The sequence below is a fragment of the Lontra canadensis genome, unplaced genomic scaffold, assembly GCF_010015895.1.
Source record: "Lontra canadensis isolate GAN:19392208 unplaced genomic scaffold, GSC_riverotter_1.0 scaffold98, whole genome shotgun sequence".
NCBI classification, from domain to species: Eukaryota; Metazoa; Chordata; class Mammalia; order Carnivora; family Mustelidae; genus Lontra; species Lontra canadensis.
The window spans coordinates 6,646,552-6,663,630 of record NW_022631092.1 but is presented as its reverse complement, the minus strand read 5'-3'; the positions used below and the strand labels follow the sequence as shown (position 1 = coordinate 6,663,630).

At 56.4% G+C, this 17,079-nt stretch overlaps 1 protein-coding gene across 1 annotated transcript; it reads right to left on the bottom strand.

Moving 5' to 3' along the window:
• Positions 1-1,233: 1,233 nt before the first annotated feature.
• On the bottom strand, positions 1,234-16,775 carry VSX2 (visual system homeobox 2). Its single transcript, XM_032837478.1, has 5 exons — positions 16,406-16,775; positions 15,023-15,107; positions 11,093-11,216; positions 2,354-2,534; positions 1,234-1,559 (listed from the first exon to the last, which is right to left on the bottom strand). The coding sequence occupies exons 1-5, from the start codon at positions 16,773-16,775 to the stop codon at positions 1,234-1,236; spliced, it is 1,086 nt and encodes a 361-aa protein (XP_032693369.1).
• Positions 16,776-17,079: the final 304 nt, after the last annotated feature.

Genomic DNA, 17,079 nt, shown 5'->3' with positions numbered 1-17,079 from the left:
TGCGTGTACCTGTTGCTTAGTTAGAGTCTAATCCTGGCTCCTGCCTTGCTCTCCTTTGAGCCCTTTCTCGTATCCTTTTTGTGGCCACTCCTTGATGCCTGTAATAACTCCAAGTCTGCTCCAGGCTTTACCTCCCGGGGATGGCCTGGATCAAGTCGAGCCAAGATTTGTGGCTTCCCGTGTGTTCATTTAATGGCTAGATCGGGTTGGACAGGCAGGACACATGCGCCCCAATGAACAGCAAGAAGCTCTAGAAGGGTGTCTTGCACAGCAAATCAGAGTCGTGGGTAGTATACGGCGGGGTGGTCAGGATGCTTCAGAACGCAGGCCCAAAGGCTCTGGGTAAGAGTCTGGCCTCCCCAACAGTGCCCTGACCACAGCATTTGTGACAGGTGCCTGCTGTCTGCAGGGCACAGGCCCTGGACTCTACAGGTACTACTGTCCGTGGCCTCATGCTGGGGAAAGCGGTGGGGCAGGCGGGGCGGGCATGGAGAGGGCAGGCAGGTTCACGAGGGTGACTACAGAGGACATGAGATGGAGGGGGGCTGAAGGGCTCAGGAGGACACCTTCCAAGTTTAACCTGGAATCTGGGCCCCATCAAGGCGGTGGGGCAGAGGCTGAGCCTGGGCCTATGGGTGTGTGTTTGCCGGGGTAATATCGACACTGTGGAGGCCCAGGCCCTCAGGAGGGAACAGGCTGAGGAGCACAGTTTTGCTGAAGCCTGGGGAGCTCAGGACACTGGTACTAGAATGCAGGTCCTCCTTCCCTGGTACTGTTGCGGCAGGTAACGGGTTGACAGCAGCCGGCTTTGGGCCTGAGCAGAGCAGAATCCACAGGGGGTAGAGAGCTGGGGAGCGGGGGTGGGGGGCCTCTTTCAAGCAAGAGAACAGAGAGTGAGGGGTGGATCTGGACACTGAGCGTCACCAAGGGGTTGAGTGAAAGTGGCTTGAGGGGATGGTTTGGGGCAGCAAGAAGGCTTCTGAGGCAGGGATGTTGGGATGAGGAGGAAGATGCCGGAGAGGTCAAGACTAGATAGGGGGTGTCTCAGCATGGCCCAAACCCTTGGCCAGAACTGAGTTGTGCCTGAAATCAGCCCGGGGGTCATGGGGGCCCCTGTGGGGCAGGAGGAGGGTGGCAGAGGCCAGGACCGAGCCCTGCCTCAAGAAAACCTCCCAACACCACAGGCCCCGAGGAGAGCAGAGTCCTGGGGCTCGGGACCTGGGAGCCCTTGATCTAAGCCATGTCCTCCAGCTGCGGCGGACTCAGCTTCTCCGTGGGCCTGTCTTCGTCCATGGCCTCCTCCTCCTCGGGCTCCACGGCGATCCGGGCCAGGCTGTCAGGCCCAGACACAGTCCCCAGCACTTTGGTGCTGTGCTCCTGAGCTCTGGCTCGGAGCGCGGCAATGCTGTTCTCTCTCAGTTCCTCCTGGGACATGGCCGCTGGAGGGTCGGGGCCCCGCTCCTCCGGCTCCATCTTGTCCAGTCTGGGCGGGGCCTGGCGCTCCACCTCGGGCTTCCTCCCCGACTCCGCGGCTGCCTCCAGCGACTTTTTGTGCATCCCTAAAAAGAATTGTTGGTATTCGGGTTTAGAAAAGCGCCTGGGAAAGCCATCTTGAACTGAAAACGGCAAAGATAGAGAGAGGCCAGAATTAAGGACGAGCAGAAAGCCTTACTTCACACACCGCAGTCACGCAAGTCCCAGGGGCCGGGGCCGGGGCGGCGGGAGGGTGGCCAGGGGCTGGGGCTGGCGCTGAAGACCAGCAGCTGGGCCCCAGGCCTGCTGAGGGCTTCTTCAAGTCAGGTCCCTGGGCACCTGGCCACCGCCTGCTCTGCCCCTTCCCAAGCGTAGCACATGCGCCCCGTCCCTCCCTCCTGGGATTCTAGATCATAGAAACCCAAGATAAGCTGGTGCCGCTACCAGACATAGGCCCCGAGGGCAGGTGGGGGGAAGATGGCACGTGGAGAGATTTCAGTGGGAAGAAATCCTTTGGGCAAAGCCAGAATGGTGGCCAGAGGGTCCGAGGGGTCCCCTCAGCCCCCAAGAGAAGCTGTTTCATTCACCACAAGCCCACCTCTGGCCAAGCGAAGAGAAGGGTACAGACCCTGGGCCAACAGCCACACCCTTCTCAGTACAAAAGAACCCAGGGGCCCAGGGCATAGACAGCAAGCCCCGGGCCCAGCCTGCCCTGCTGAGCCTCCTGAGCGGATCTAGGAGGCCTGCTCTGGAGTGCGTCTGTCCTGCTAGGTGGCCCGCTGTGGCCGGGTCTCCCTGCTCCAGAGCTCTGCCTCCTCCTCCAGGGAGCCCGCTCTCCTCACCACAGGGGCAGGGCCCCAAGGAGGGTGCGGGCTCTTACCCAGCAGCCACGGGGCACAGGAGTCCATGATGCCGTCCTTGGCGGACTTGAGGATGGACTCTGGCAGGGGGATAGAGTGCCGCACCATGGCCCCGTAGAGCCCGTACTCCGCCATGACGCTGCTCCGGCCCCAGCACTTCTCCCGTTTCCTCCACTTGGCCCTGCGGTTCTGGAACCAGACCTGCAAGTGAGGATGAACAGGGCTACGGGTATGTTCTGAGGGGCACTGAGGCCAGGCCCTTATCCCGGAGGCCCCCTGTGCAGGTCCCCACTCCTTTGATTGCTAGGGCTGCATCCCCAGGACTGCTAGTTTCTCCAGCAGGGTGCCCTCATTGAACTTTCCCCACTCCATGGTACCCCCTGGGGATTCTCCAGGCTCAAAATGCCTAGAAGGAGGTCACTCAGTCCTATAAGAACGTGATGGGTGAAATGGGTCCTTTTTTTCTTTTTCTTTTTTAAATCAAAGCAGTTCTAGGATGACGGGCAGAGGCCTCTGGGTCAGGCTCTTGAGATGGGCAGTTCCCAGCATGGTCCTCGGTTTGCTGCCGAGAAGCCCCACCTGGGTAGCTCTCTTGAAAGTGGTTGCACCTCCAGCGTACAAACAGAATCCCGTTTTTGACTTGCAGAGGGACACATTCCTTCCAGGGGCTGGACTAGCCATGCATCTTGTTCGGGTCTCCCTCTCCACCAGAACCCCAGGGGCCGAACCGGCCTTGAAGCCAGGCGGGTGTGGACTCAGGCATCAAAGGGCATGGCATCCAGGTAGCAGGAACCCTGGGGGACACCCCCAGGAGGCCCAAGTCAGCCTCCTTTCTAAGCCCTCCTTTCTAAGTGCCCTCCATTCACCAGCTCCCCGCAGTTCTGGACCTAACCCTGAATGATAGTGCGGAGGAGCTGGGCAGCCATCCCTCAGTCAGGCAAAGAAGACAAAATTCTTCTGGTGTGCAGAGAAAGGGGCTTGGGGACCTAGGAGGGTGCAGTGGGGGACCCTGCACCCCTACATGGGGACACCCTGGAGAATGTTTCTCTGGCCCCAAAGCTGACTGGTGCAGGGCACGGGGGTACCCTGGAGGTGTCCGCAGAGCTCCAGCCCCGTGCTTGGAGTGGTCCCTGCCATGCTTGGGGGAAAGGAGATTTCTCGGTCTCCCAAAGCAGCTTTCCTAAGACTTCCGGCAGCTGACAGGAGCCAGCGCCAGGGGCAGCTGCACTGTCCCCCAGGCAGATGGAAGGCCTTTGAGAAACCGGTGGGTTCTGGAAGGATACCAGCGGCCCCCTCCCGTCCCTTCGCAGCCCCTCCGGGCCCTGACCTCCGGAATAGCGAGACGCCCAAGGCGCCCCGGGAAGTAGGGAGATGAGGGGGAGAACAGAGGCGGGTTCGGGGAAAATCTATTAGTTTCCTCTGCGATTTCCATTCCCTCGCCTCAGCCGGGTCTCCCGCCCCCTTCCCTCTGGGCCCCTCCCCCGCCCCCGGAGGCGGAGGTTTCAGCTTTTGATGAAAAATTGCTCCAGCTCTATTCAGGAGGCGGCAAAAGAAGAGTCACCCCCAGGGGCAGCCCTGGGCTGATTGAAAAATAAGTTAATTTCTGTTTGAATCGATGGGCCTCAGGCACTGAAATATCACGGGAAATTAAAGCGGCTGCTCTCTCGGGAGCCGCGGCATTGACCCGCACTAATTAATGCTGGGGAGGCAGCGCGAGCCGCGCCGCGAGTCGCTCCCCCTCCCCGGGGGACCCCAAACATTTCTCATTTAACTAATTAGACGGGGAAAATTGGGTGTTAATTTGTTTAGGATTTTTCCCCCTCTTCCCCCCAGCAGCTTCCTCTCCGGCCCCCACCCTGCGCGGGGGCGCGGGAAATGAATGCGGGGCTCGCCGGCAGATGGCTGCCCGGGTCACTCTGCAATCTTCTCCGACTTGATTGCTTGATTAGGTCGTTAGCACATTAAAAAAAAAAATTGCTTGCCGTCTGGCGCTGGCGTGATGAGTGGGACGCGCGGCAGCGCCTGGGTAATTTATCTTTTTATACGGCAAAGAATTTGATTTCAATCTGCAGATATATGGGGCGCCTTTGACACCTGTTTAACATCGCGCCGCTGACAGTTTAACCCTTTGCTGCCTCTGCTGCGGGGACGCCCGGGCGGGGGTTCGGATCCGCGCGCCCCCGCCGTTCCCGCCGCTGCCGCTATGTGGCGCAGTGAGAGCCCCAGCGGCTCCAGGCAACCCCGAGTGTGCAACTCAGCGCGGCCGGACGCCTCCAGCAGGGGGCGCCCCGGCAGCCCCGCCTCGCCTCCCGAGGACCCTCAGAGAGCTCGGCGGCCGCAGACCGGCTCTGCCCGCCGCGCGGTCCACGCACGCCATTAAATGGACCGAAATGTGTGTATCCCTGTTTTGAAATGTCTCCGTTTGTAAATAACCAGGAACCCACTAAAACGGGAGAGACGCGCCCCAAGATTCCCCGGGCCTCGCCACCTCCGATAGAAAACGATCGCTCGGTCCACCCTGGGTGGCGCCGCCTGCAGCGAGCTGCACCTTTGCCACCACCGGGTCTGGCACCTGCCGTTCCCGCTCAGGCCCACCTGGAGAGCTGCGAAGCCATTGTGCAGGGCCCTTTCCCTGGTCCGGACCCAGACCGCCGCGGGGGACCCCTGCCAAGGAAAGGGTTTATGCAGTTTGAAAGCCACTAGATGGCTGCGCCTTGTGGACTACAGAGCAGAGACGACGAGCGATGCGGGCCCGGGCTAACTCGCCCATCGCCCCGGCCGGGCTCCGCGCTATGTTTAGATCCCTCCCCAGCGCCACCTGCCTGTCCGTCAGGCTCTCCAAACCCAGCGCCTGCGGTTTGTCTGAGACCTCTGCCCTGTCCCATCTTCCTTCCCCGTAGCATTTGGTGGCCCTCTATAAATACCCACTTGTCACAAGCTGCCTTCTCCCATAGAGGAAAAATCTGAAGGACTGATCCACAAAATCTATGTGATTTCTGGTTTCATCCACCTCTCAAAGAATACAAAAGCGTGAAGCTTTTGGGGATGGAATTCCCAGCACCAAGTGTGACCACAGGGGGTTGGGAAGGCTTTCTTTATGAACCTAAGTAAGACATCTGCTTCCTGGTCAGGAGATAACCTTCCTGCTTGAAAACTGTGCATTGTAAAATAGCAAGACCTCAGCCCCTTAACTGGAACCCATGGGACCAGACTCCACAACGTTGGGATTTTAGAAGGGAGAGGTGATGCGCATACCACATTACGTGACACTCAGCTGCAGCCCACCGTAGCCAAGCTCACTCATCTTGATTTTTGCGGCAAAACATGCATATTCCCACTGAAAGGGGTAAAGACCATACAGTCAGGTCTGGGTTTGGCCACTCGTGAGTTCTGATGACTCACTTAGGAAAGAACTGTGTTTTCCACACGGTTTGGATTAATGGATTCTGGACACAGGATTGCGGAGTATACAAAGGCAGAGATCCCCTACCCGCCCCAGTGTGGATTCCTGGGAGGATCCGCTGTCCTGGCTTCGCCTGGATTCCATGAGCATTGGTGCTTGGGGCGGGGGGGAGGGTGGGGTCGGGGAGGGCAGAGCTCTCACGTGGAAACCACATCTTTACTGGAACACTAAAGAACGGGGGTGCAGACTTGGGATTCGGATGCTCTCTGGGGTCTATAAACAGAACCATTTTCCTGGGTCTCCTAATTTGGGCACATGAATAACTGGTCTGGAGATCAGACTTTGCCCGCAGCCATTCCCAGGGGAGCTGGTGCCAGCTGGTCGTTCAAACCAGGAGTCATGCGGACCCTCGGTTATGGGCTCTTGGAATGCTTGGCTCTCTGCAAAGACCAGATGCTGCTCCAATTTATGGAGGAGACCTGGACAGCCAAAACAATTTCTTTTTAGGACAGTTGGCAGGGAAGCTGTGGCTTGATGCCTTGGAGGGAAGTGGACAAGGGATTAGCATTAACCCTAACCACCCCTCATATCCACCTTTTGCTTCTCTTCCTGGAAGCAACCAGCATGTGCACAGAACTTGATGGTTACAAGAAGCACTGAAGTCAGACAGTCCTGAACTGGATTCCCAGCTGCGAAAAAAATTGCTGTGTGATCTTGGACAAGTTCCTTGCCTTCTCTCAGTCTGTCTCTCCAAACATAAAATAATGCCTATTTTCCAGGGTTGTTTTGAGGATTAATGCAATAAGTGAAAGTCCTAGAAAGTCCCTAGAACTTCCCTAGAATGGTCCCAGAACCCATGCTTATTACATAGAAGGTTCAAAAAGTGCTACTTACTATTATTTCAGTGGAGGCAAAGAAAACCAAGGGCAGGTTAATCAACAGCATTACCTGTCCCTCTGGCCTCCTCGGCAGGCCCTTTAGCAAGGCTGGACTGACAAACAATAATAACTCCAGGAGAGCGTCAGAGGGACAGAACTAACCTTTAAGCTGTATGATTTTAATACAGCTAGCCTCTGTTTCCCCTTTAGGTATCCCGAGGGCCAAACGGAGACCCCTGCTGCTATGAGCACATCTCTAATGTCTCCCAGGCCCTTGAGGCTCAAATGCACGAGAACACCCATGCAGTGCCCAAGCCTCCCTGCGAGCTGGCTGTGATCGGAAGCTAGAAGGCCTTGGCTGGAGTTCCTTGCCCTGCCTCTCACTGTCTTGGTGATCTCTCAGTCTCTCGCGCCTTCCCTTTTCTGGCTGCCCACTTTCTAGAGGAGACTGCCCTCTCACATGATAGTCGGGCCTGGAACTCCTGAGCAGAACCTGTGTCAAGGCCACAGGGAGGACCAGAGCTCTGCCTTACACCTTAGGGCTCTGAGTGTCTGAGAAGGGGCCCAAAATGGATAGCAAGCATCACCGGGTCTGGCACTCCCAGGTGAGATCTTCCAGCTTGGCAACTAGGGTCTGTGTTCCTTCATTTCCCCTCAGAGGTGTCACCCTAGAAGCACTCAGAATGCCTCTGGCGGTCCATAGTGGGTCTGACAGGAGCCTCCACAGCTGGCAGTGAGGGTCTCAACAGATTGTGCCTCCAAGGACGACAGGACCTGGGGAGGGGTACTTGCCAAACAGGTGCTCTCTTGCTATAGAGCACACTGGGAGCAGAGCCAGCAACCCTACCAGCAATTTCTCTCATGGTGTGGGTAGAACAGCTACAGTTGTGCCCACGGATGGCCTCTCTTGTCATCACACAGCTCCTGTCCTGTAAGCTCCCATCCTGGCATCTCCACAGGACACTATACCCCTGGCTCCTTCTCTCAAAGGTCTCCCAGGAGAACCTCTGTGGTCATCCCAGGATTGCCAGCCTCAAGAAGACATCTCATAAGATGAATGCTCTTTGTACATTCTGGTCGCTTGCCTCCCCAGGCCCTGCTTTCGGATCTTGCCTCCTACCATCAGGCCTGGCTCTGTCAGCCATGTGGCGGGTCCCATCACGTTCACCTAGCTTTCTTTCTCTCCTCCGGCTGGAAGCTGATTAATTTGAGCTCATTGCAGCAGTGATTTAATGACTTAACACTCCACATGCACTCAGCATTCCTGACACCATATTTCAGCGTCTTCAGGCTCAGAGAAGCCGGGCCTTGCTGCAGCCTCTGATGTCCAGTAGGGGGCAGCTTTGCCCACATTTCCTGGCAGCCCAGGCAGCATCCTTCCCGGCACACCTGACAGGTCATCTTGTCCCTCATCCTGCCTTGTCCCCCCCAAACTACACTTCCTTCCACTCATAGGAACACACATGAAATGCAGAAACTCCTTTCCAGAGTCTCTGACGTAGGATTTTTATGCCGGCTGTCCACAATCACTGGAGAGTTTTAAAGATACACAGATGTCAAGGACTCTACACCAAAGTAAGTAGGTCAGAATGGCTGGGCAGGGGAGCCCCACGTGGGTTTCTCACAAGCTGCCCTGTGTTGTTACTAAGTACTCCAGGCTGAGACAGGCTGCATATCCTCTAACATCTGGAATAGAATCCCTTCAAACTTCGTTCCCTATCCTTGTGCCGGCGTCCCTTTAAGAGAGGCCAACGTGAACAACACTAGTCAGAGGAGCCAGGCCATGAGCTTAGGTACAAGAATTTGCCCACTCAAAAAATAATTTTTTATGAGTGAGTTTTTGAGGTTTTTTTTTTCTTTAGAACAATGCCTGGAACTCAGGAAGTATCTTTATGAAGGTTTGATACAGGTTCCCCCCCGACCTCCAACCGTCTCTGCTCCCCCAGCTTCAAGTCAAAACACAGGTTTCAGATTTAAGAGGCAGGTGGTGAATGTGTGCGTTTTCGAGGCGGACCTGAGTTAGATCCCCGTGTTCCCCACCACCTAGCTGTGTGGCCTGGGGACAGGGGCTGTCCTTCTGTTTCCTTGGTCGTCTCCAGAACTAACTGAGATCAGCATTAAAGTCGAGTGAGCCCGGGGCACCTGCCGGGCAACACTCAGGATACATGACACAAGGCTTTATGGCACCTGCACCCAAGGCGGGGCTCACCAACACCCCCATCTTACAGGTGAGGAATCAGGAGCTCTGCAGGGTGAAGTCCACTTGTCCAGTCACTCCGTCCCAGGAACGGTGGAGCCAGGATGTGTCTGGCTTTGAAACAGCGTCCCTAGCCACTGTACCTCCTTGCCTCTCCCATGGGTATTGTGTTTTCAGAACACCTAGCACGTGGAAACTGCTCTGTAAATGATAGCTGTGATCATCGCTGAAACATGTGGAGACTTTGCCCGGGCCACCTGGGCCAGGCTATGTGACAGCTCACATACACCTTCTGGAAGGCAGCATTTAGCTAAAGAACCTTGTGTTGCTCAAAGACTCTAAGAGATTTTCGGCTCTGTTCTCCTAGATCTAGAGTCCTCGAAGTCCCAGGGCAATCAACTGACTCCACACCCTAGCTCCTCCTTGCTGACCCTTGTAGCTTCAGACACCACACGACAGATGCCCGCCCCCCGCCCCCTGACAACTCAGAGAAGCCTGGCATCTGCCCACTGGGGCGTCTGTGGCAATGCAGTAACAGCTGAGCGAGAGCCTTCCCCAGAATCCTCCACGAGCCCCCACCCACCGCCACCACGGCCACGGCCAAACAGATTTTCGGACAGCCCAATGCAAGCAGCAGCTGTTCCTTCCTACTGGTCAGTAGTGCCACTGGGAGGCCTCCCAGCAGGAGACTTTCTCAGCACTCCACCCCACCCTGGCCACTTGTAATAGCCAACTTTGTGCAAACGCAGGCCAGGTAGGGGTTACCATGACACATCGACCGGATTGGCGTTGGCTGACACACAGACACACAGGCTTGATTCAGAATGAACACAGGATTCAGAATCAACACCCCAGGCTTACCCCACTGGAACCCAGTTGGGTAGGGGGCTGATGGATCCAGGCCACCACGGATAAGGCACCAAACAGATAATCTGCTTATGAATAATTGAGCTTATTGTTAGTGTCAATGTCTAAAACCACTGGCTGAAATTCCTAATAGATTTCCAGGGGAGAGGAAGACTCTTCTGGAAAAGTAGCTCATGTCTCATTTCCAGTTCTCTGGTTGTCCAGTGAGAGAACACAAAGCAACCTATAACTTCTCTGGTTCCCTTTCCTCCCAACACACATCCTACCTCCAAGGGCTTTTCTTTACTGGGAGGGGTTTCAGGAAGTCGGGATCCCTGCTCCTCCTCATTTTTCCCAGCCTTAGCTATGAACCGCTCTGGACCATTCTACTGATGAAAACAGCTTTCACTCAAGGGTGTGATCCAGTTAAGACAAACCCAAATCTTCTGGAAATGTTCCTCCTACCCACTGTTCTAGGCCCTGCCCAGAAAATCATCAGACTTCATCTCCCAGAGAAACCATTAAGCAGACCCACCCTTGCCTAGCGAGGTGGGTTCTGGCCTTGGAAAGGTCTTGCTGCTGATGAAAGGGAGCTCTGCGGCCAGCACAGCTGAGAACATTCCAGTCCAGACCAGTGGTCGGTTATGGCGCAGAAGTCTCTAGGAGAGGGGTGCCTGATTGATTCAGAGGAACATGCGACCCTCGATCTGGGGATTGTAAGTTCAAGCCCCATGTTGGGTGTAGAGGTTACTTAAAAATAAAATCTTAAAAAACAAAAACAACTCTGTAGGAGAGGAAAAGGGCTGAATGAGCCACACTTGCAGGCAAGAGTCCCCGGCCACAGCCCAGGCCAGACCTGAGCAGGCGCTCAGGGCAGGGCCAGCTATCTGATTGTGAGAGGAAGGAGTTTCAGGTGGATGGAGGTGGTGGGGAGTAGACAGAAAGGGAGGAGGTGACCTTTTCTTCATGGGTTGGGGGAGTGGAAGGAAGGGAAACAGAATGGGGTCAGGACTAGAAGCCACTTTCTCCTTCTACCCACCTCTGGCCTTGGAGCAGACATGTAGCTGTACCTAAGAGATACCTGCCACCACAGAGTCCTCCCTTGAGGACCCATGAGGACCCAGATGACCCCCCCCTCCAGAACACCACATCCCACCACAGGCCCCTTCACGGTCTGCCTGATCTGCTCCTTGGGAAGCCACAGTCTGGAACAGCAGACCAGCTGCACCATCCAAGTCTCATGTCCTCTCCCCCCCCCCCCCAATAACAGTGCCCACCTCACGTGATAGGTGTTCAGCAAGTACCTGTCAGCTTAACCGAACTGTTCTTCACAAGGACAAGCAGGGGGTGGGAGATGGGGTCACAGGCATCCAGGAGCCTGGGGCTGACAATACCTCATTGAGTGTGGAGAGAGAAGGACCTGGGGCTCTGTTACCTGTATCCTGTCTTCTGGAAGCTCCGTTTTCATGGCCAGCATCTCCCGGGCATAGACATCTGGGTAGTGGGCCTCATTGAATGCCTTCTCCAGCTCCTCTAGCTGGTAGGAAGTAAAGATTGTCCTGAGGGGAGCAAAACCAGACACTCAGGACCCAGAAACTAAAAGAGACTGTTTCAGAGAGAACAGAATGACCCTCCTCTAGCCTCCTAGACAGAACCCAAACCCAGGGCTGGCTCAGCACAATCAGACACAAACTCAAACCCAGAGTTCACACCACCCACACTCACACACACACCACACTCACACTCACATATGTTCACACACACTCGTAGCTTAACACTCTAGGTTCTCCTTCATTCAAGTCTGAGGATCCACACTGTCCTTCTTGGGAGGACATTCTTTCAGCCTTCAGTGACACTTCATACTAGGGAATCTTTTCTGGAAGTGATTTGGGGGAAAGCATGTTCAGACAGAAATTTTAGAAAGCTGTAGAAAGCCCTTCTTCTTCCTTCCAAGCACAGAGTGAGGGACTCACCAGATAAATAAATGCCTCAGGCCCTCTGGGACCTGCTTTCCCGTTTCCTCTCGCAGGCAGTGGTTGATCTTTTCAATGACACCCACGTTCAAAGTCCCACTGGAAGGTCAAATGCAACCGCAACCCTAGTGTTTGAACAGCTGAGAACAGAATCTCCCACCTCCTCACTCACCCCAACATTTTCTCCTCCTCACCTCCCCTTCCTCTGCCACAACTGGGAACTACTGGCTCCTCAGAGTTGCCCGCGGATCCCCCCCTCCACTTCCGGTGCTCAGAAGACAAGGAGGCACCTTCCAACCGCCTTCCAACACCCAGGCTCAGACATTCGTGGTGGTGGGGGGCGTCCCATTCAGGAGGGTTCATTGTGAGAGCCCCCACTCCCCACAGAGCAGTCTACATTGACCTATTCGGGTCCTAATCTGTTTTAAGAATCTGGTAAAAGCTACATCCTTTTGCCCTAGGACAACACCCAAATGAATATTCTCCAACACAAAATTTTACTTCTATTATCAGGAGCTTCATAGACCCCCCCTTTCCCCATAAACCATACACACCTGCTGACAGGCACCAGCTCTTCTCTATTCAGACTTTAATTTATAGTTGACCTTTATCCTGTACCCTCATGAAGTCAATGGGCAATGTAGTCCCAATTCCACAAACCCAGATTGTAAAGATGGTATGTTCTTTGCCTGAGCCTCTGGGATCTGACCCTGGGGACCAGCATAGAGGGTTAGAATCCTTCACTGATGCTCTCATTCTCACCCCCACCAAACACCAGGAAAAAGTCCCAGTGGAAGCCCCTTTGGGTCCTTGTGCTGCTGTTGGCTTTAATGTCTTGAGGGAAGATGCAGGGGATGTGTGAGGAAGAAAGATTCTGCCCTTTATAGAAGATGACTGGTTTGATTCTAAATTGTTTCTCCTATTCTCTTGGGAGGCGGGGAATGGAATGTTTATGTATACAGAAAGTGAATTCTTCAGAATTTTGAAGATCTGCTGGTTTCTATTTTGCTCTTGCCACTTACTGAAGGGCCCCAGAACAGATTGTCAGAATAAACAATCAAAGTCTTTAAGTCTTCTCAAAACTAGGGAAACCAAGGCACACAGGTGTTGTGGCTTGGCCAACGCCAAAGAAGGGAGGGGAGGAGAGGTTATTTAGAATCATTCAAGTGCCTGCCTCCACTTGGGAGAGCTCTCATTGAAAAAAAAAACAAACCAAACCTCGAATCCCCCAAACTTTCCCTCATTCCTGCCTCAGAGCTAATCTTCATGTTGATGCTGGTGTGCTCTCCAGGGAGGCTTCTGCATCCCACAAGTGTGATCCAAACCCTGCTCCTGGCTTAATGCAGAATCTCAGACTCTTCAGGTGCCCGCCCGCATCCCGTCTGCAGAGAAGCTGAGCTTTCCCGGTGCAGAGTCGAGCAGAATCCCACAGACTCCCAAAGCGGCTGCTCCATCCCCGTTCCCCCTCTCCAACCCCGACTAAGCCCAGCGTGTTTCTGGGAGAAAAAGAGATGCCCATCTCTCATTACTAGACTCCAGAGGCTCTTACCTGAAATGCCCAAAATGAGAGAAGCTCAGGAAAAAAAACATTTAAAAAAAAAAACTAATTAAAAGCTGCACCAGCCATCAGTAGCCATTCTGATCTCTCTAATAATCTGTTCTCTGCGTACACCAGAAACCGCTGAAACCGAGGGCAGGTGGTGAGTTGTGCTGTCTCACCCGGAACCCCCAAACGTCTCCTCAGTGGGGAGAGCATCAGGGGATTACGGAGTCAGGAGCCTTACGCAGAGATCTGGGGCTGTGGATCAGCCAGTCCAACTGCCCACACAAGGAGACGTCCTGGAGCAAAAACACTGTTCTTGTACCCAGGGAATACTTTCTCCTGGACTCTCCTTGCTGTGTGAACCCCTCTTCCCATTTCCGCACCAGCACAGAAGCGGTTCAGCCCCAGTGGCTCTGACTTATCCTCCCTCTATGGTCCCCACCCCTGCCCTTGCTCAGGGGAAGCTGACAGGATTACCCACCCTGGGATCAGCGTGAGGTGGGGGGCATAAAAGATGCTCTAATAAATATTTGTTGGATGAATGAATGTAAAAAAATGACCCAGGATCTATATTTCCGTTGAAAATAAAACAAAGCGAAACACAACAAAAATGTTGCCTTAAGGGAACGAATAAACAAGATCACTGAGAAACCAAGTCAAAGTTCACCCTCATTCCAGCCCAAACCTATTGGGGCTTAGAGAACAGGAAGAGCCATTTCAAAAGGTGGGAGCCAATACTGGAGTTTCCAAGAGCTAGCTAAGGAAGAGGGGAATGCAGAAAAGTGCCCAGAGAAGGGGTGCAAAGAGGCTGGGAACAAACTGGGAAGAGGTTGGGGTGGGCAGCTGATGGGAGAGCTCCCTAGGGGAGAAATGTCTCACCACCCAGCAGGAAACTTGTGGACACACCACCTGGACTAGGGTGCAGGGAGAGATTTGGGGAAACAGATCTGGCCGGTGAGCACAGGGGAGGAGTCTGGAAGCAGCACTGGCAGAAAGTCAGACAGATTTTTGGAGCTCACTTCTTTATTTCTTTAAACGCCCCCTCAGAAATTTCTACAAGGAACTAGCAGGTGCGGCACGGATGCGGAAGGGAATGTGCGTCTGGGGTGGGGCGTTACTTTTCAGGATATACCTTTCAGCACCTACTGAATTTTAAAGTTGTACCAGTAATACCTATTTGAAGATTGATTTTAAAAAATTCTCTCCGTAGCCGGTACCCCCATGCAGCCCACTCGACTCCAGAAGGTGCTGGTGGGGTCATCCAGTCCACACACCTTCCCTCCCCATTTTACAGACAAGGAAACTGAGGCTCGCAGAGGGAAAGAGACCCTCTCAGGGTCACAAAAGAGCAGAAGCCTAACGAAAAACTCCCATCCGAGCGCATAAATCGCGCTCAAGGTGTTTGACACGGTGGGAACAGAAGGCCAAGGGTGTGGCAGAGCGGACAGGGATGCCGGGAGCGGGATGGGGGCCCGGGGACAGAGGGCAGAGGGGCCAGCTTGGGCGGGAGGTGGGAGTCACTCTGCCCCATCGAATCTGGGGGCCGCCTGCCCCTTTCTGGCTCCGGTTCGGCCTTGCGTTGGCCTTTCCTTTCTCCCGCAGAAGGAAAAAGCCCGGCGGGTGCCGCCTCCCCGGCGGCCACACACCATCCTCACCCGTTGTGGCTGGACGCCAGGGTCCCGGGCGGATATCCCCAAACAACGTTCGGTGTCCCCGGCCCTGGCGTAGCCTTGGACTTCTAACTTAGGAGTCGGTGAGAAGAGGGTTGGAAAGACCCACCCCCCAAACAGGATCTGGCAAGGGAGTAGGTGAGCCGAAGAGGTGACAGAAAGCGCCGCAGGGGCCTTACCTGTGCCGCCGCTTCTTCCGTTTCTTGGTCTGATTTAAAGCCGATTTGGACATTTTTCGGTCGCTGGAGGAAACATCTTCAGAATCTGAAAAGCGGGCGGAGGCACATGCGGCAGAATGGGGGGCGCGCTCGGCAGCGCCCGGGGACGTCAGGCGCCCGAAGCCCGCGAGGGCCCCACCCCGGGCCGACTGCGGGATCGGCGGGGACCTGCTCGGCCCTCCGGGGAAGCCCTCCGAGAGGTCGACTCCATCGCTTAGCCCCGGCCGGCTCTTCCCACGCCGGCTCCCCAATCCGGAGATTTTGCACAGATTTCGTTGTAAGAGAGGCAAAGGCCCCAACGCGTTTGGGGCAGGGGCGGCGGTGGAGCGAGGCAGCCTCAGGGGCTCGCAGGGCCGGCGGGCTGGGATCCGGGCGCTGCGCCCTGTCCCGCGCCTGCAGCCCCGGAGCCCCGGGCCCCGAAAGTTGGCTCCGGGAGAGGAGCCGGGACTCAGGGAGCCGGGTGCCGGGAAGCGTGGGGTCTCCCCGGGCACAGCCCCTTTTTCAGTGCCTGCGGAATGCGCCCCCGCTCGAGACTGGAGAGGCTGCGACGCGCCACTTTTCGTTGTCCCTCCAAATAAAAATAAATAAATAAATACATAGGTAACGAAAAATCGGGGGAACTGCCGAGCGCGAGCACGAGCCGGAGGCCGAGCGGGTGGAGACGCGCGGCCGGGAAAGCAGTCCCGGGTGTGCGCGGTGGGGTCGTCCCGGGGCCCCGCCGGGCGCGGGCATCCACTAGATTGTGGCGTTTAGGTGGAATCGGATGGTGGCCGCTCCTGCCGCCGCAGAGGCCAGGGTGTCCAAGCTCGTGGGGTGAAAAATAAACCCCAGCTGACCAACATGGGCTTTGTGGAACGGAGAGAAGAGGGAGGAACAGCAACTTTGGATACAAGGGCTGGGCCGAAGCGGACACCCGCTTCCTGGGCGACCAGCTCACGGAACAGAATCGGTCCCCGGATCGCGGGTCCTCCGGAAGGCCGGGGTGCAGGGGAGCAGCTAAGCTGGGGGCCCCCAGCCCGCGCCACTGGCTCCGACATCCCAAGCTGGGTTTCCGGTGGGGCCCCCGCCGGGCGCCGCGGCAGAGCGGGGCCCTACGGAGGGACCGGAGAACTGCGCGGAGGCCGGAAACGCTGGGGCCGAAACCAGGCGGGAGCCCGGAGCATCCTCCCCGCGCCTGCCCCGGGCGCGCCGGCCCCAGGCCGGAGCTGCGACCCCTCGGCCTTGGCGCGAACTTTTGCGCGGGGAGAAGGCCTTGCGGTGCAAGCGAAAGCCGACGGCGTGGGGCTTCCGGCTCTCGCCCCCAGTCGGGCAGCCGGGCAGCCGGGCAGCCTCGCCCTCACCTACCCGAGCTGGCCGTCTGGCTGGTGTCCAACGGCCCCGATGCTCTCCCCAGCGGCTGCAAGTGGACGCTCTGCGGGTCGGACAGCACTTCCAGGAAGGTGGGCTGCGCGTAGAAGCCGGGGAGCCCCCCGGGCCCCAGTAGCCCCATGCCGCCCACTCCTGCGGGACTGAGCACCGAGCGTGCAGCCAGCAAGTGCCCGGGGGCCAGGCCGTCGAGGGCAGCCCGCGGGTGGGAGTTGGGGGGCTCCTTGTTCAAACCCAGGATCTCCTGGATGCCGAACCCCGTGCACCTGGCCGGGGCGCCCCCCGAGGTACTCTTGGCCACTGTCTCGGATTTGGGCTTGCTGAGCGCTTCCCCCGCTTTCCCCGTCATCTCCCGGCTCTTTGGAGGGGCTGAGGCCGCAGGTCTTTTGCTCCCCCCCCCCCCCCGCCGGGCTCCCCGCTTTGCGAAGTTGGTCCCAGGTGCCCCCTCCGGTGTCTAATGCTCTGGAGCCCCAAGGAGATTCCCCTTTTATCCAACCAGGCGGCAGCCCAAGTGGGGTCAGAGCTGAGCAGCCAATCACCGGGGCCAGGAGCATTAGGAATTCCAAAAAGCTGGCAGCTCCCGGCGCAGGCAGCACCGAGGGGCCAGGGCGCTGGGGACCGGGCACCGGGTGGACTCGGCAGGACGCCCATGG

Coding starts and splice junctions, on each gene's coding strand:
- VSX2 (XM_032837478.1), bottom strand. CDS start 16,775: ATGACGGGGAAAGCGGGGGAAGCGCTCAGCAAGCCCAAATCCGAGACA. Junction 15,108..16,405: donor CAGCCAGACGGCCAGCTCGG/GTAGGTGAGGGC, acceptor CCCGCTTTTCAG/ATTCTGAAGATGTTTCCTCC. Junction 1,560..2,353: donor CTGTGCCCCGTGGCTGCTGG/GTAAGAGCCCGC, acceptor AATTCTTTTTAG/GGATGCACAAAAAGTCGCTG.